The sequence below is a fragment of the Salvelinus alpinus genome, chromosome 12 (genome assembly GCF_045679555.1).
Source record: "Salvelinus alpinus chromosome 12, SLU_Salpinus.1, whole genome shotgun sequence".
NCBI lineage: Eukaryota > Metazoa > Chordata > Actinopteri > Salmoniformes > Salmonidae > Salvelinus > Salvelinus alpinus.
In genome coordinates, this window is record NC_092097.1 from 44,691,899 (window position 1) to 44,711,473 (window position 19,575).

Here is a 19,575-nt window from a genome sequence, read left to right on the forward strand (position 1 = left end):
TCTGCCGCCCTCTACAGCTACTTTAGGGACATGTCTCACTTCCACATTTATCACTCCGTTATCATAGAAATTAAAGACATACTTATGTCCAAATAATAAGTGAGTGCGTGCTCGTTACTCTTATAGAAATGGTATAATGGTGTCAATTGTAATACCTGAGTATGTCAAGGGAAATGCCACAGTTACATCATAAAGATTACAGCGTATTAGCCTGAAATAGGTTCCAGTACTAATTTTGGGTGCCGAACCCCCCCCCCCCCCCCAGCGCCAGAATTCTCACCACTTAGCGTTTTTCATTGCTAGTTGAGATTTCTGCTCTTCACTCCGTTGTCAGTTTAGCCTACATTTCACGGATCTTAGTAGCTGAAAGCATTTTTGTATGCAATTTTCGGTTTGGCTATTTGTTTCAAGTGTATGTGGCGGTTCTAGCTTGTATAGCGCCCTGGCCCATGTCGCCCGTACCTAAATCCGCTACTGATTTTGTATTAGTCTGTAAATTATCTCGTTGCCAAAATTCGTCATCTCCCATGTCTTATTCGACTAGTATTTTTGACTCGTATTTTTTTCACTTTATAAATTTATTTAAACAATATGGCACTACTTTAACTAAAACGAAAAACAAAAAGGCAATTAAAACTTGTATTATTAATGAATATGATTTGTTTGTTTAGGATTCCTGGCAATGTAAATAGTTTGTATGTATGCTTGTTTACATGTGACTATTCCTCTTTTGTTTGTTGATATTTGTTAATACTTTTTTTTTAAAGAATTTTTAAAAAGTAAAGTATTTTTGAAAGTGTAAGGATAATAATTCAGCCATAGTTGTTTAAATGTTTATTGCTTGCCAACATTTTACTCCCTCTTCTATGTTTAACATAACACACATACATTAATTATTCATTTCGGTTGCCTATGCTGACATGAAGTTTGTTCTATAGAAATTATTTGACTCTGATGTGTGCCACAGAAAGTATTTGACTCTAGCCACAAAATTAAGGATTTTAGAAGGGGGGAATTCTGTTGGGGGAGATTTTCGGCACAACTCCGGTACTGTTTATTTTTAGGTGCAGGAGCTCCACAATACTTTCAAGCTAATATTCAGGAGCTCAAGCAGTAGAACTTTGAGGTGCCAGTACTCAGCTCCTGCCCAATTCAAGCAGTGGTATTAGCAAAGTGAGGTAGAAAAGAAAACTAGCTTGATTAGCAACAGCCCTTTTTCAGATAAACATTTTCTGATAATAAAATTGCATTGTTCACGTACACATTTTATTTTAAAATGTTTAATAAAAAAAAATGTTTAGCCCGTTTTCTCCCCAATTTCGGGGTATCCAGTTTTATGATTTTTCAATACCGATACCGATTATTGGAGGAACAAAAAAAGCTGATACCGATTAATCAGCCAATTTTTATATATATATTTGTAATAATGACAATTACAACAATACTGAATGAACACTTTTTATTTTAACTTAATATAATACATAAATAAAATCAATTTAGTCTCAAATAAATAATGAAACCTGTTCAATTTGGTTTAAATAATGCAAAAACACAGTGTTGGAGAAGAAAGTAAAAGTGCAATATGTGCCATGTAAAAAAGCTAACGTTTAAGTTCCTTGCTCAGAACATAAGAACATATGAAAGCCGGTTGTTCCTTTTAACATGAGTCTTCAATATTCCCAGTTACGAAGTTTTAGGTTGTAGTTATTATAGGACTATTTCTCTATACCATTTGTATTTCATATACCTTTGACTATTGGATGTTCTTATAGGCACTATAGTATTGCCAGCCTAATCTCGGGAGTTGATAGGCTTGAAGTCATAAACAGCGCTGTGCTTCAAGCATTGCGAAAAGCTGCTGGCAAACGGAGGAAAGTGCTGTTTGAATGAATGCTTACGAGCCTGCTGCTGCCTAGCACTGCTCAGTCAGACTGCTCTATCAAATATCAAATCATAGACTTAATTATAATATAATAATCGCACAGAAATACGAGCCCTAGGTCATTAATATGGTCAAATCCGGAAACTATCATTTCGAAAACAAAACGTTTATTCACTTCAGTGAAATATGGAGCCGTTCCGTATATTATCTAACGTGTGGCATCCCTAAGTCTAAATATTGCTGTTACATTGCACAACCTTCAATGTTATGTCATAATTATGTAAAATTCTGGCAAATTTCATACAGTTCGCAATGAGCCAGGCGGCCCAAACTGCTGCATATACCCTGACTCTGCTTACACTGAACGCAAGAGAAGTGACACAATTTCAGGCACCACATTGATTATATGCAACGCAGGACAAGCTAGTTAAACTAGTAATATCATCAACCATGTGTAGTTAACTAGTGATTATGTTAAGATTGATTGTTTATTATAAGATAAGTTTAATGCTAGCTACCAACTTACCATGGCTCCTTGCTGCCTGCATTCGCACAACAGGTGGTCAGCCTGCCACGAAGTCTACTCGTGGATTGCAATATAATCGTTCATAATCGGCGTCCAAAAATGCAGATTACCGATTGTTATGAAAACTTGAAATCGGCCCTAATTAATCCGCCATTCCGATTAATCGGTCGACCTCTAGTATCCAATTGGTAGTTAGTCTTGTCTCATCACTGCAACTCCCGTACAGACTTGGGAGAGGCAAAGGTCGAGAGCTGTGCGTCCTCCGAAACAAAGCCCAACCAAGATGCACTGCTTCTTGACACAATGCCCGCTTAACCCGGAAGCCAGCCACACCAATGTGTTGGAGGAAACACCGTACACCTGGCAACCGTGTCAGCGTGCATGCGCCCGGCCCGCCACAGGAGTCGCTAAAGCGCAATGGGACAAGGACATCCCTGCCGGCCAAACCGTCCCCTAACCCGGACAACGTTGGGCCAATTGTGTGACGCCCCATGGGTCTTCCGGTCGCGGCCGGCTGCGACAGAGCCTGGACTCGAACCAGCGTACACATATTTTGCTAATGTTATCGCGGGTGTAGAGAAATGCCTACGTTCCTAGCTCCAACAGTGCAGAAATACCTTACAATACACACAAATCCCAGAAATAGAAATAAAGGAATTAGAAATATGGAAATATTAAAATGAGCAATGTCAGAGTCCAGAATATACATGTATTTAATGGTGTGTATAGACATTATGGACAGTATATGAAAAGATGTGTACAGTAGTAGTTATATAGGATGAGCCTTGACTAGAATACAGTACAAACATATGAAGTGGGTAAACCAGTATGTTAACATTATCAAAGTGACCAGTGTTCAATGACTATGGACACAGGGTAGCAGTCTCTATGGTGCATGGTTGAATACCGGGTGGTAGCCGGTTAATAACAGTGACTAAAGTTCAGGGCAGGGTACTAGCTGGAGATAAAAGCTGTTTCTCAGTCTCTCAGTCCCAGCTTTGATGCACCTGTACTGTCTCCTTCTAGATTGTTTCGGGGTGAACAGGCCATGGCTTGGGGGGGCCAAGCCACATTTATTCAGCCTCCTGAGGTTGAAGAGGGGCTGTTGTGTCTTCTTCACCGCACTGTCTCTGTGAGTGGAACATTTCAGGTCGTCAGTGAAGTACACACCGAGGAACTTGATGCTTTTCACCCTCTCCACTGCGGCTCCTCTCTGCTGTCTCCTGTAGTCCACGATCAGCTCCTTCATTTTGTTGACGTTAAGGGAACTAGGCTAGGCTAGGCTGTCTCGTCATTGTTGGTAATCAGGCCTACCACTGTTTTGTGGTGATTGAGTTGGAGATGTACGTGGCCACACAGTCATGGGTGAATAGGGAGTACCGGAGGGGGCTGAGCACGCACCCTTGTGTGCCCCCCCCCCCCCCCCGTTGAGGATCAGTGTAGCAGAGGTGTTGTTGCTTACCCTCACCACCTGGGTTCGGCCCGTCAGGAAGTCTAGGATCCAGTTGCATAGGAAGGGGTTCAGAACCAGGGCTCCGAGCTTAGTGATGAGCTTGGAGGGCACCATGTTATTGAAGGCTGAACTGTAATCAATAATCATTCTTACACAGGTATTCCTCTTGTCCAGATGGGATAGGGCAGTGTGCAGTTCGATGGCAATTTCGTCATCTGTGGATCTGTTGGGGCGGTATGCAAATTATAGTGGGTCTAGGGTGTCGGGCAAGATGGAGGTGAATTGATCCTTAGCTAGCCTCTGAAAGCACTTCATGATGACAGTAGTGAGTGCTATGGAGCGATAGTAAACAGTGCCCTCTGCTGGTTAGAAAATTAAATCACAGTTTGGCATGTGAAATACCTTGACCACAACAGATGAGTCATACTTTGTTGACATGTTCTTTCCAGCCAATAAGCATATTTCTGATAAAACACTGTATTGAAGTCAATAGTACTTGTAGTTATCTGTGTGGATGTAGATAGGGTAGGTATATTCTACAACACACAGCAGCTGTTCTCTGCTTGACTGTTGGAGTCTCATCACTGACACTTTTGTCTGGGGTTTGCCATGCTCTGGACAAAGTCCTTGCGAGTTGTGTGCGTGTGTGTGTGTGTGTGTGTGTGTGTGTGTGTGTGTGTGTGTGTGTGTGTGTGTGTGTGTGTGTGTGTGTGTGTGTGTGTGTGTGTGTGTGTGTAGAATGCATGATACATTTCCATTGTGTAGCAGTATTTGCAGTCCGTCGAACTTCTTCTGGTAGCTATCTGACTCCTTAGCTGGTTATGTCACTGTGTGTGTGTGTGTGTGTGCACCTGCTCGTTTCATTGCTAAGTCAAGTCTTAGGAAGCAGCTAAATTCAGCAGACAGTGCAGTCCTTAAGTACACTGACTCCATCTCTCGTCATCTGTTTTACTGTCCTATCTCCCAGTTGATTTGTTTCCTAGCTTCTTTTAGTGAGGGTTTTTAAAGTTACTATCCTTAATTGAAACAATAACAAAGCAGTCACCCCACCTCTGATTTGGTAAAAAGCTGAGGGATGGGCCTGGAGAAATGTAACCACATTCAAATTCATAGACAGAGCTATTGATGCAAGCAGGGCCACAACTTTGGTTTTAGAAGGGGGGGGGCATAATATAGATATATATACATTTTGTTGTTGTTGTTGTATCCAGTCAGATAAACACTGGTCCTAAAGCACACTGTTGCCTCGTTTTGTATCACATTCTAATGTTAAAACTGGGGGGGACAAAAATGCAATTTCAGAATGTCCCCGTCCCCGTCCCCAGTGAAAGTTGCGCCCCTTGATGCAAGGACTGACCATCCATGATATCAAAATTATAGTTCTAACCATGGCTATACAATTGTTTTACAAACATTGGAGTAATACAAGCTTATATTTTGGGTTCTGATGGGGTACGACAGTTGAACTAAGCTCACGAGGCGTTTCTGTATGAATCAGTGGGTGTAGATCATTAATAGAATTCCCAAAATGGATGTATATATTGAATGAAGGTATTCTGGTTGTGTTTTCATTGGTTTTGCTACCAACCTGAATGACGTTGTATTGGAATGAGTCTCCACGGTCTCCGTTGATTGTCTTGTTTTTTTTGTAAAAAATGTATGACAAGTCAATACTGTTTGTAAGTGTGCATTTGGAGAAGTTAACTGCTTAACATTACCCTGAACTGTGAATTTCTCTGAATGTTCCGCCTCTTGTCGAGATCAGTGGTGCTGTCATAGTACATTGTCCTCAGCCACAAGCATGACAGAACATACAATCACTTTTAGAAAGTCCTCTGTCCCATGTGGTTCAGTTGGTAGAACATGGCACTTGCAATGCCAGGGTTGTGGGTTCGATTCCCACGGGGGACCAGTAGGAAAAAGTGAGGAAATGTATCCACTCACTACTGTATGTCTCTCTAGGAGCGTCTGCTAAATCATTTTTTTTCAAACGTTTTGGTCTTGCCAAATAGTGTCCCGCTGGCAACGCAGACACTCGTTGGTGCACGCGAGCAGTGTGGGTGCAATAATTGAATAACATGGATTTCTACATTTATTTTGCAACGCTCGCGCACGCGACGTGTCCGGTCTGGTCAGCATGTAACTGTTATTGTAGCTTTCTGTTTGTATGTAGCTTGGACTTCAATGGCATCTCTCGGGGAGATTTTCATATATCTGTCCAACCAGGAAAAGTACTATGATGGCACCACTGATCTCGACAAGAGGCGGGAACATTAAGAGAAATTCACAGTTCAGGGTAATGTTACGCAGTTAACTTCTGTTAGATAACTGGAAGGATTTAGCTATGTAAAATAATTTTCCAACAACCATTTTCTATCTAGTTGGACATCTACATTTTCTAGCTATACATGTATTTCAGTGGAGGCTGCTGAGGGGAGGACGGCTCATAATAATGTCTGGAATGAAGTAAATGGAATGGTATCAAAGTGGTTTATTGCATTGACTCCATTCCAGACATTATTATGAACCGTTCTCCGCTGATATAGTGAAATGTCTGTCATATTGAGGTATTTATCTATAATTAAACCTGATGAATCAAATGGATAGGTGTAAGCAATTATGGTAATTCCAAATGGCCTCAACTAGGTGTCTTTGCTAGACAGATACAGAGGGGTGGGAAGAGAGTGGAAGACAGACAGAGAGAGAGAAAAAGAGAGAGAAAGACAGCAGTGCAAATGTACTTAGACTTGTGTATTTCAACAACTCTTCTCTACCAAACCTGTTAGGCAATCATATGTACCTATGGGGGAAGGGTGGCCAGTCACACATGAGGGGGATTTTTACTGAGGAGGAGAAGGAGGTCGTGCTGACCGAGATGCATGCAGGCCATTTCGGAGTGAAGCGCATGATTGGCAAAATCAACCTACGCTTCTTCTGACGGGAATTGTCAAGGAGGTGGACAGCTGGGCAAGTGAAATAACCTTTTGTTTATCAATCACATTCTATTATATCTGAAATGATTAGGATTTCAATGAATGTCATATCAGAGAGCACACCATGTTTCAATTTGTCACTTTTTGCTTAAAGGTCAGTACCTGTCTAGCCTGCCAGACATTTGAGAGGGTGAAGACTGTTGTGCTGGAGCTGAAGCCCATCAAAGTTGTTTCACCATGGCACATGATCGGTAAGTGTCCCAATTCAAATTTTGCCCTGATGAATTGTTTTGTAGTGGTTGCTTTATTTGACCACAGCACAGTTTAATATTATAGAGCGTGTGTGTGTGGATCAAGGTACGGATGTTATACGTCGTATTCTATCACCAATGGTATGGTTGACTTTTTTTATACAATTTGTTTTCGTTTTTCCACGGTACATAATCAGACATTTCAATATCTTACATTGTCAATAGATATCGCTTTCCTACCCCCTCCAGGTTTGGTGAATGGACCAACCAGACCCTCAAGACTGCCATGGACAAGTCCCTTGATTGGTACCAGGAAGGGTGGGAGAACAACCTGAAGGTAATTCTCTTTGCACACAACAGCAGCATCCAGGCCTGCACACAACAGCAGCATCCAGGCCTGCACACAACAGCAGCATCCAGGCCTGCACACAACAGCAGCATCCAGGCCTGCACACAACAGCAGCATCCAGGCCTGCACACAACAGCAGCATCCAGGCCTGCACACAACAGCAGCATCCCGGCCTGCACACAACAGCAGCATCCCGGCCTGCACACAACAGCAGCATCCAGGCCTGCACACAACAGCAGCATCCAGGCCTGCACACAACAGCAGCATCCAGGCCTGCACACAACAGCAGCATCCAGGCCTGCACACAACAGCAGCATCCCGGCCTCCACCTAGTACGGACAGGAGTCGCAGCTGTTGACTAAAGCAAACAATGCAATTGTATATGTGACGCACACAAAATGTCTTGTCACATTTGTGTTTATGTATTGTTTCTTTGTATTGGGGAAGAATACATTTACTGAAATGTCAGTCCTCCAAGGTTTTGCCATTGCAATGCATTTCTACTACTACTGACATTCGCTTTGCACTGGGACTATATATTATGCGATCCTGTCCCTGTGTTCTCATAATTGAGAGAACCTTTGAAAGAGAAGCCACTTTTTCCTGTTTCATCATTTATCATGCGTTACAGGTCAGTAAAGTGCAAAAATACACTGAATACCACATGTAATGGTTTTGAACAACATAGTAATTGTATAACTTTGTACTAGACAGAAAAAGCATGTCGAGTGTAAAATGAAATGATGGGGGTGCATTCCTTTGATCAAGAAAAAAACAAATGGTTAACTCCTGAACATTTTTTAAAAGACACTCCTGACAATATCCTAAGTGTTAAGAGAATGTAATGTTGTAACTGTGATGTTTAAGATCTTTGTAATTGTTGTACTGTAAATGTTTACTTTTGGCTAGCTCCGGGTCAACTACAGTCAACTAACGTTACATAATTATAACCTAAACAGGTTATTTAAAGTTAAGAGTAAATGTGTTTGGGGTATAAATGTAAAGAATTCTAGGATGTGAATTGGTTTGGAATTTAATATTTTTGATGTGTGAATTGATGTATTTTTGATATGTTTATGAAATAATATCAGAGATTTGAGACAAATTATTAAATACACTTTAAAGAAAACAAAATAAAACATTTGAAATACAATGAAAAGACAGAAAAGGATGATTTGTACTTGAGAGAATGTATTTGTAATATGAAATATAACTGCATTTATTCCTGTTATCAATCAAGGTGAGACTGAACATCGACAAGAGAAACTGAAGGGGAGCTACCGGAGCAGAATCAAGAAGGGGACCAAGTGCTACGACATCCAGGCAAATTACTTGGTTTGGAAGAAGGACGAAAGGAAGGCGAGACCTGGGAAACCTTGCTGCTTTTCGCTCCTAGCTGGGGTCACCATCTGTTAAAGTGAATATAAAAAATCTCAGATAATAACTATTTGCATTTGCACACAAAATACCCTGAAGCTAGTTTTAGTATCCCTAACACATATTTTTCTCTTTGTCACGTCTAATCCCTCTCCTCCCCCCCCGGTGTTCGACGTCGCCGGTTTACTGTACTAACCTCCAGTCCTGGCAACTATCATTTCGCACACCTACGTTTCATCATGAGGCACACCTGGACTCCATTACCTCACTCATTTATTACTCCTTTATTTGGCACTCCTTTAGGTTCTTTCCCCAGGTAGTATTGTTTCTGTGTTTCATGTCAAGACGCTACTCCTGCGTTGTATCGTTCCGTGTTCTTTGTTATATTAAACCTACCACCTGCTTCTCGACAGAATACTGCCTCACAAAATGGAAGCAGCAGGAAATCAGAACATCTCCCAGATGGTCGACGAGCAAGGATATCTACTTTATCAACACCAAGACCAGCTGGCACAACTGGGGACGGCTATGGAAGAGGTTCTTCACAGTGTTCAACGTCTCGAACATACCTGAGACGCGTTGCCTTCAACTACTGGAGGGTACTCTACCACCAGTCGACCCAGCGAGCCAGCCCATTTAGCAACCCGCCCAGGTTAACAATGCCCGTTTGTCCCTTCCGGATAAATATGACGGCACATCGTTGAAATGCCGTGGCTTCATACTACAGTGCTCCCTCTACTTTGTGCACCAGATGGGAGCCCCCACTACCGAGAGGTCCAAGGTTGCAGGGCTCCAAGGACCCATTCGTCATCCTCACCGACCATCGGAACCTGAGGTACATACGGACAGCGAGGAGGCTGAATCCACGCGAAGCAAGGTCACCTCTTTTCTTTACGAGATTTGACCTCACGCTAACCTATCGCCCAGGTTCAAAGAACGCCGATGCCCTGTCCCGTCTCCACGATTCGGGAGAGGCTCCTGTCCAGAATGTATCCATAAACCCTTCCTCTCGAGTCGTAGCCCCTGTGGTCTGGGATGTACATTTACATTTACATTTAAGTCATTTAGCAGACGCTCTTATCCAGAGCGACTTACAAATGTAGATGTGGACATTCTCCAGGCTCTGGAGAGGGAGCCCGCACCCACTACCTGTCTTCCTGAGTGCATCTACGTTCCCATGGGGTTAAGGGATGGGTTGCTGACCTGGGCGCACACAGCTGGACATCCAGGTATTTCTCATACTACTCAATCTATCTCCGAGAAGTATTGGTGGCCTACCTTGGCGCAGGACGTTATTCGCTACATCAACTCATGTTCTGTATGTGCTCAAACCAAATCCTCCCGGCATGCTCCAGCAGAGGAACTCCTTCACGTGCCTCAGCATCCCTGGTCTCATCTATCCATTGACTTTATCACTGATCTCCCCTCTGACGGTTTCACCACCATTTTGGTGGTTGTGGATAGATTTTCCAAATCCTGTCGTTTCATCCTTCTCTCTGGTCTCCCTACTGCTGTTCCAGCAGGTCTTCCTGCATTATGGTCTTCCGGAGGACATTGTCTCCGACCGTGACCCCCAATTCACATCATGGGTAGGAAGAGCCTTTATGGAGAAGCTTGAGGTCATGGTCAGCCTCACTTCCGGGCATTGGCCTCAGTCTAACGGGAAGGTAGAGAGTATAAACCAGGAGCTGGGGAAGTTCCTGAGGAGTCACTGACAGGACCGGCAGGGACAGTGGTCCCAATTCCTTCCATGGGAGGAGTTTCGGCCAGAATTTGTTGCGTCACTCCTCCACCGGGCTGACTCCCTTCCAGTGTGTTCTGGGTTTTCAGCCGGCTCTGGCTCCTTGGACCCCGGGCCAGACCGAAGCTCCTGCGGTGGATGAGTGGTTTAGGCATGCAGAATAAGTGTGGAACGAGGCTCACGTGAGACACCAGCGCACCGCCCACTGCAGGCAGACCGACACCACAGTGAGACTCCTGCGTTCCATCCTGGGCATTGTGTCTGGATCTCTACCAGGAACCTCCCACTCCGCCTGCCCTGCAAGAAGCTGAGCCCCCAGTTTGTTGTGCCGTTCAAGGTCAACGAGGTGATGTATAGGTTACAGCTTCCCAGTGACTACTGTATCTCACCTTTTCATGTCTCCCTTATCAGGCCAGTGGTTCCTGGTCCCCTGGCTGATGCTGTCCCCCACGACACCCCTCCACCCCAGACATCGAGAGAGGTCCCGCCTATGCCGTCAGATCCCTACTGGACTCCCGAAGTTGTGGGGGTCGGCTCCAGTACCTGGTGGAATGGAAGGGCTATGGTCCAGAGGAGCGGTTTTGGGTTTCGGTGGAGGACATTCAACATCATCCATGATTTCCATCTTCGCCACCCGGCCTGCCAGTCGTCCTCGGGGCCGTCCCTCTGGCCGGCGTTGTCCTGTGGCTGGAGCCGCGCGTCGGAGGGGTACTGTCATGCCTCCCCTCCGACGTTTGACGTCGCCGGTTTACTAACCACCGATCATGGCAACCATCAGTACTTGCACCTGGCATCAATCATTATGCGCACCTGCGCTTCATCATGAGGCACACCTGGACTCCATTATCTCCATTAACCTCCCCTTTATCTGGCACTCCCTTAGGTTCTTTCCCCAGGCAGTATTGTTTCTGTGTTTCATGTCGAGACGCTACTCGATACTCGCTACGTTGTATCATTCTTTGTTATATTAATGACGAGTTTGGAGGGTACTATGGTGTTAAATGCTGAGCTGTAGTCAATGAACAGCATTCTTACATAGGTATTCCTCTTGTCCAGATGGGTTAGGGCAGTGTGCAGTGTGATTGCGATTGCGTTGTCTGTGGACCTATTGGGGCGGTATGCAAATTGGAGTGGGTCTAGGGTGTCAGGTAGGGTGGAGGTGATATGGTCCTTGACTAGTCTCTCAAAGCACTTCATGATGACGGAAGTGAGTGCTACGGGGCGATAGTCATTTAGCTCAGTTACCTTCGCTTTCTTGGGAACAGGAACAATGGTGGCCCTCTTGAAGCATGTGGGAACAGCAGACTGGGATAAGGATTGATTGAGTATGTTCATAAACACACCAGCCAGCTGGTCTGCGCATGCTCTGAGGACGCGGCTGGGGATGCCGTCTGGGCATGCAGCCTTGCGAGGGTTAAACTTACCACCTGCTTCTTGACTCCCAGAGTCTACGTTACAGTCTTCCTAGGTTTACCTAAGTGGGTTACCTCGGTGGAAGCCAACAATCTTCTACAGTTGGAGCAGTTGGACGGTCGGCCACTGAAAGCACCAGTACCTGGTGGAGTGGGAGGGCTACGGTCCAGAGGAGCGGTGCTGGGTTCCGGTGGAGGACATTCTGGATCCCAACATCATTAGTGATTTCCATCTTTGCCACCCGGACCGCTAATCGTTCCTTGGAGGACGGCCCCGAGAAGGGAGACATGGAGAAGGGAGTCATGGAGAAGGGAGTCATGGAGAAGGGAGACATGGAGAAGGGAGACATGGAGAAGGGAGACATGGAGAAGGGAGTCATGGAGAAGGGAGACATGGTGAAGGGAGACATGGAGAAGGGAGTCATGGTGAAGGGAGTCATGGTGAAGGGAGTCATGGTGAAGGGAGTCATGGAGAAGGGAGTCATGGAGAAGGGAGTCATGGAGAAGGGAGTCATGGAGAAGGGAGTCATGGAGAAGGGAGATGGAGAAGGGAGTCATGGAGAAGGGAGACATGGAGAAGGGAGACATGGAGAAGGGAGTCATGGAGAAGGGAGTCATGGAGAAGGGAGTCATGGAGAAGGGAGTCATGGAGAAGGGAGTCATGGAGAAGGGAGACATGGAGAAGGGAGACATGGAGAAGGGAGACATGGAGAAGGGAGTCATGGAGAAGGGAGACATGGAGAAGGGAGACATGGTGAAGGGAGACATGGAGAAGGGAGTCATGGTGAAGGGAGTCATGGTGAAGGGAGTCATGGAGAAGGGAGTCATGGAGAAGGGAGTCATGGAGAAGGGAGTCATGGAGAAGGGAGACATGGAGAAGGGAGACATGGAGAAGGGAGACATGGAGAAGGGAGACATGGAGACATGGAGAAGGGAGTCATGGAGAAGGGAGACATGGAGAAGGGAGACATGGAGAAGGGAGTCATGGAGAAGGGAGTCATGGAGAAGGGAGTCATGGAGAAGGGAGTCATGGAGAAGGGAGTCATGGAGAAGGGAGTCATGGAGAAGGGAGACATGGAGAAGGGAGACATGGAGAAGGGAGACATGGAGAAGGGAGTCATGGAGAAGGGAGACATGGAGAAGGGAGACATGGAGAAGGGAGTCATGGAGAAGGGAGACATGGAGAAGGGAGTCATGGAGAAGGGAGTCATGGAGAAGGGAGTCATGGAGACATGGAGAAGGGAGACATGGAGAAGGGAGTCATGGAGAAGGGAGACATGGAGAAGGGAGACATGGAGAAGGGAGACATGGAGAAGGGAGTCATGGAGAAGGGAGACATGGAGAAGGGAGTCATGGAGAAGGGAGTCATGGAGAAGGGAGTCATGGAGAAGGGAGACATGGAGAAGGGAGTCATGGAGAAGGGAGACATGGAGAAGGGAGACATGAAAAGATGGTGAGATGCGGTAGTCACTGGGAAGCTGTAACCTATACGTCACCTCGTTGACCTTGAACGGCCCCACAAACCGGGGGCTCAGCTTCATGCAGGGCAGGCGGAGTGGGAGGTTCTTGGACACAATCCCCAGGATGGAACGCCCTACACATCTGTGAAGCCCAATAGACAAAGTATGTTAAGCTTTGGTTGACATTAGCAAGAAATGGTAGTTATCCTGAGGTTATAAAAATGTACCTCTTCAATTTACCTCTTCAAATTACTTTAGGATCATTGACTGTCTGAGCCCCCCAGGAGGTATCCCATCCACCAGAACCAGTGAGTTCGAATCAGTCTGATTGTGCTCTGAGTTGGAGGGGGAACAGCTTGAGGTAGGCTATACCTTCCAAAAGTGTTAAAGTACATATCTTCCATTTGTAACACTGCACTAATCCATCAACTTATCTCCCAGTAAGTGTAACCTGTGTGTTTGCTTGTTTACGTCTCTGTCTCCGACCCTGTTCCCTTTAACTCTGCTCCTGTTCTCCAGGACCGATAGGGGTTCTGCCCAACATCCAGACGTGTATCCACCTGATGTCCTCCATTACCAACCACCCTCCAACTTTTCATTACATCAGCTACTGTTATTGTCATGTCATTATCTGCTAAGAAAGAGCAAGACAATGTAGGAGTATGATTGGACACATGGATAACATATGGGGGTATAAGAGGTGAACAGTAGAATAACATACATGTCAGACAGAGAGGCGCTTAAAGGCAATTGGACACTAGACATATGGTCTGACCATTCTATTACAAACATACATGTCAGACAGAGTGGCGCCTAAAGGCAATTGCACACACTGGGATAGAGGGTCCGGCCACCATTATAAACTAATTGAAGGCAGATGGTGGTGAATGACTTCATAAGGGACGGACAATACTATGTGGGGAGAGATATAAAGGACTGGACTTCTGAGAGGTTGTGGGTGTGTGTTCCGCGGGGTGTGTTCCGCGGGGACATGCCAGTTGGCTGTACAGTTGTAATAAAGAGCATGTTTGATTTTAAAAGTTCTGGTAAGCGTTGTATTTGAAATGATTTTCCACTACATATTTGGCGAGCTGAGCCAGGAGGGAAAGGGACTGAGGAATGGCGTTCAGGGCTGGAGATAGTTTCTTTGGACAATCTGGCAAACAAGGGTGGCCGCCCAACTAGACGGTAAGCAAGTTCTTACAATAGTTGAAATGTTTGTGTAAGATTGCTTCAGAGATACTGTCTCAGCGAGAGGAGCGCCACGTAAGTCTCTCTTTCAAATTTCCTAAAATGAAACCAGTAAATACAAAAGAACTTTTAAATTCAATGAATTTGCATGTATGTGTAATTTGGGGAATTGTATTAAATATAAATGTATGCGCATGTATAGAGACTGAGTGAATAGGTGCTGTGAACTTTGCTTGTGTTAGATGTAGAGTGGGCATGCATGCGCTCGTTCAGATCAGACCGTTCGAATGTGTAGCTTAAATGATGCGATTGTTTGCGCATCTGGCTGAGATGGTTGGCTATAATGTGGGACAGCCCATACGGTCAAAACAGATAATGTAGGTAGAAAATCCTGTGATACCTCTTCAATAAAATTAGTAGAAGGAATGCTTGGACAGGTTACATATGAATAACGGCTCTAAAAGTAACAGAGAACTGCATAAATAAGTAGTTAGGAAGCCACGATACCGCTCTTTAAAAAAGGAACATTTTTGAAGAGGTCTGCTTGGGGTGGGATATTCACGTCGCGGCAGAAGGGTCTGTTGGTGAATATTTAGTAGTTAAATAAATATTTCATGGTTACCGCTTTGAAAGAAGGACTGAACGGGTGAAATATTTAGAAGGCAGGAAGAACGTTAGCCCGATTGTGCGGCGTTCAACTGCAAAAGTAGCTTATACGGTCAAAGCATAAATCAGTAGGTTGTAGGAAAACGTTAGCCCGATTGTGCGGCGTTCAACTGCAAAAGTAGCTTATACGGTCAAAGCATAAATCAGTAGGTTGTAGGAAAACGTTGGCCCGATTGTGCGGCGTTCAACTGCAAAAGTAACTTATACGGTCAAAACATAAATCAGTAGTTAAATAAATATTCATAGTTTCCGCTCTGAAAGGAGGACTGTACGGGTGAAATATGTAGGTGCAGGAAAAACGTTGGCCCGATTGTGCGGCGTTCAAATGCAAAAGAAATCCTGCGAATAAAAAACCGCTCTGTCTAGCTAACAAGGTTTTGTAATTCAGTAGGTCACGCCACAATACTACTCTAATAATAGAAGAAAAGATCAGTATTGGGGGGGTGAATAGGATATGAAGACAAGCTGATCCGATTAGACAGTAGTCTCGTCATATTGTAGAAATCTTAGCAGTCTAGGCTTATGTAGGAGGAAGTGAATTAAGTCAATAAAGAAAGACTAAGTTGTTTTGAGGTAAAAACAAAGGGATTGAATGAACGGATGAAACATAAAAGTATGAATGAAAATGTTGTAAATAATGAGTAGATCTGTGTAAAAAAATAATAAAAGGAACATTGGGAAGGAAAGACAAGTTGTGTGTGTGTGTTTAGGCAGAGCGTCCAGAAGAGGAGTGCGCAGTCTTCCTGTGACAGAGTAGAACGTGGAGGAAGGGTGCCTCTAAATACTAAGATAGAGGGAACGAAATTAAGAAACATCGAAGTAAAAATAAGTTGTAATCAAGGATAAAAACACTGATGTGATAAAGTAATAAGCGATCATAGTAGAATTACTAAAAACGGTGTCAAAACAAATAATAAATAAAAATACTTAAAAAGGCGTTAACCGAATAGTATAAATACGGATAGAAAAGTGTGAAACAAAACAGAAAGTAGGAGCGCCAATAAATTGAAATTATACTATAAAGTTAAAAATGAATCTAGGTAGGTTAAGATAAATAGTGAAATCCAGGACATAAGAATTTACGTACTGTGAAACAAAGAAAGAGGAAAAGACACTCTGTGTCTACAGAAGCTACGGTCTAAAAATAGCCTGCAGGGTAGACAGCGGTGCAAAATCGAGTGGCCAGGATAAAAAGGAGAACAGGGGTGGCTTGACTCACTAGTAAATTGACCATAGGATCAAACAATAAGAATATGGAGAAGAGGTAAGAAAGTAGAGACAAAATAAATAAATAAAGGTAATAGTAAGACGTTAGATAGAGATCTTAACGGAGCGGGCAGTGGACCTGTGTGGCTCAGTTGGTAGAGCATGGTGCTTGCAACGCCTGGGTTGAGGGTTCAATTCCCACGGGGGGACCAGGATGAATATGTATGAACTTTCCAATTTGTAAGTCGCTCTGGATAAGAGAGTCTGCTAAATGACTTAAATGTAATGTAAATGTAATCATAAAATTGATTAGAGCTATAAGAATAGAATAAACCAAACGGATAAAATGAATTAATAATGATATCTGTAAAGGGAAAAACACAGTGATATTTGAAGTACTGTACTAGAATAAGACATTAAGTCTTCTGTAGTATTCAGAAATAATGTCTGTACTATAAAGAGTAGGCTTTGATAAGAGAAATTAAGTGATGTGACAAATGAATTATTAATTGGAAAGGAGATTAGCTCTACCTCGGAAAAATAATAAATAAAAGGTGTATGGGAGTATTTAGGAAAAATAAATGAATAAATAGTGGCATGAAAACAAAAATGATTGTTTCTCCCTAGCATAGAGGGTTTTTAAAAAGCCATGGTGTCACTGAAAGACGCGCACATTAGTTCTACCGACTTCGGATTGAATATGAAAAAACTGGATAATGGGGGACGCCATTACCCGGTAACATTCTATCTTCAGAAAATACATTACTATAAAAGACAAATGTGGTTCCACTCGTCCTCGCAGACGTGCGGGTGATTAGTAGAACTATTGACAATATCTAAAAACAAATAAGAAAATAGCTCCCTGTTTTGAATATGGATATAGCGGGTTATGGGGAAAATTAGTGTAAGGTGACACTAGAACTTAGTGTGGTAGCAGGAAATGCCAATATACGAGAGTTTATTTCCTTGTCAAAATAACAAACAACTAATCGGTTTGAGGTTAGTGTGAATGGAATTTTTACTTGGCGGTGTATTGTCTCTGAGCGAACAATGAGTGGTTCATAGAGATTACAGTTTATATGTGGTCTAGAAGAAGTATTAGATCACGTTTTGACTTGACATATAGTAGAGTACAGATGGAATTTTATTTGTTAGACATTCTATACCGTCATTCTCTGAAAAATGTTCAGACGTTTATGGAATAAAAACTATTTGCAGATTAAAAGCTGACGTTGTGAAATTAACGATATGTATACTTTCTTTTCCAGAAAAAAAGGGTTTAATCTTCTCTGGTCAAAATATCATTGGAGACTGTATTACTGTGGAAAGCAGTTAATTAAAGTCAGCTGCTATAAAAAATATCTGGATAAGGCTAAAAAATGGAGTTCTGGATAAGTGAGTCCAGTCCCTGTGTGCTATTGGCTATGGTTTACTAGTAAGTGCACCATGTACTGGGAATGAATATACATTAGTAGGTTTATTGGAAGGGCTTTTTCCACTTCAGTTTCAATTTGGGTATGCAGAAGGATGGAAATGTTTTTTGAAAAATGTATTTAAGTTGTTCCTAAAGACAGGGGAGTGGAAACATTTTAATGGTGTCAAAATGCCCTGATTCCTAAGAATTTCCTGTGAAAGACTGATCACCTTTTACTAGAAATTGTTGGAACAGGTGGGATTTAATTTTTAAATGATTAAAAGACACAAGACTCTATTCAAAATGTATAATTACTTTGAAAATCTATTATGTCCCTGGGAAAATTATGAAGAGTTGTAGCCTTAAATTGAATAAGTTATTCAGATAGGTTTATTTTTTATTTTTGTTTTTTGCTATAACATGTGTTCATAGGTGAAATTATCAATTCCTTGGGGTTATGGTCTTTGGGTAATTACACAAATGTGCTTTGTTCATTCTGCATATAAAAAGTGATGTAAGTTACTCCAAAGGGTTTGTTGGAGTGTGGGTTTCTGTGAGGGTTTTGTTGATAACTACATCATCTGTAATTCATCTGAGAGATCACCAGTAGAATAAGGGAGTTGTCATGAAAGGTGACGTCAGAATGCTTTAGGGCATGGGAGAGAATATCACCACTAGTGGGTGTGGAGCTCATACCCGCCCTAATCGACTGAATAGTGAGGGACAACTGTGTCTGATGACCTGTGAACTGTATCAAATAATAGACATGTTGAAATGATATGGGCCAGGGTGAATTATGAATTAAAGGAATTGGGGTATTGAACTTTTATTACCAGGCCACTCATGTGAGAAAAACTGAGACAAAAGGGCTATTGGGAAAATAGATAATACTGGTAATAAAAGTGTTTAGTATAAATGTTAATTATTAAAGGGATGATGTGTATTGAATTGATCAGGTCAAATTTGAGTTAAAGTAAACACTAAGGATTGTTATCCTGAATATTGGGTTGGAAAATGTATAAACAATAAAAATAACTGTTTAGTTATTTAGATATAGCACTGTTTGAATTTAATAGGCCTAGGGCCGCTCTGGAATCTAATCCTGGGACAAGGAGGTTGACAAAACTTCCAGAATATTTGATTATAGGTTTTTTGTTTCTTTTGTTTTATAATGTCATTGGAATTGTAATGATAAATTGTATTGTTTGATTGACTATAAAGGTAGTCTGTTGTGCGATGATACCCAAGAATGTAGAAGAAAGAGACCAACAATAACATTGGCATAGATTGAAAAGGATGGACGTTTTCCCCAGGTTTAATTACATTACAAATAGTGGTAATATTGCAACTGTGCAATTATTGTAATTTCTTTTTCTCTTTTTCTCGTTTGGTCAATTTATTTGTGTTTTGAGGAACATAAGGTTGTGAATATGTTCCTAAGGGGGGACTGATATCTATTTTAAATTGATTAGAAAAGATTTGAGAATGTTTTAAGAATGTATTTTACAGCAGTTGCTGTAGGGACCATCATTTGATTATCATTATGAATATTTCTGTGGCAGGAGGCCAGGTATTGAGGCAGAATGTTTACATAAGGCTGTTATTTAAAAATTAAGATTTAGTGATCTTGCTATAAGAAGAAAGTCTGTTGTCAGGAAATAACCCATGTGTTAGTGTGTATGTCCTCAGGGAAAAAAAACAAAAAAAAACAGCC

The 19,575-nt window shown here is 42.8% G+C and overlaps 1 protein-coding gene across 2 annotated transcripts; it reads left to right on the forward strand.

The window, feature by feature from the left end:
- Positions 1-5,743: 5,743 nt before the first annotated feature.
- On the forward strand, positions 5,744-14,988 carry LOC139536210 (ribosome-binding protein 1-like). 2 transcript variants are annotated; one of them, XM_071336532.1, is made up of 8 exons: positions 5,744-6,157; positions 6,648-6,828; positions 6,949-7,045; positions 7,295-7,382; positions 8,635-8,811; positions 9,185-13,547; positions 13,643-13,745; positions 13,904-14,988. In XM_071336532.1, exon 6 carries the CDS (start codon positions 12,213-12,215, stop codon positions 13,368-13,370), a length of 1,158 nt encoding a protein of 385 aa, XP_071192633.1. In that variant the 5' UTR covers positions 5,744-6,157; positions 6,648-6,828; positions 6,949-7,045; positions 7,295-7,382; positions 8,635-8,811; positions 9,185-12,212; the 3' UTR covers positions 13,371-13,547; positions 13,643-13,745; positions 13,904-14,988. The 2 variants fall into 2 exon arrangements, 1 of the variants encoding a protein (XP_071192633.1); XR_011667272.1 differs by lacking the exon at positions 9,185-13,547 and having other exon boundaries at positions 5,772-6,157; positions 13,904-14,980.
- Positions 14,989-19,575: the final 4,587 nt, after the last annotated feature.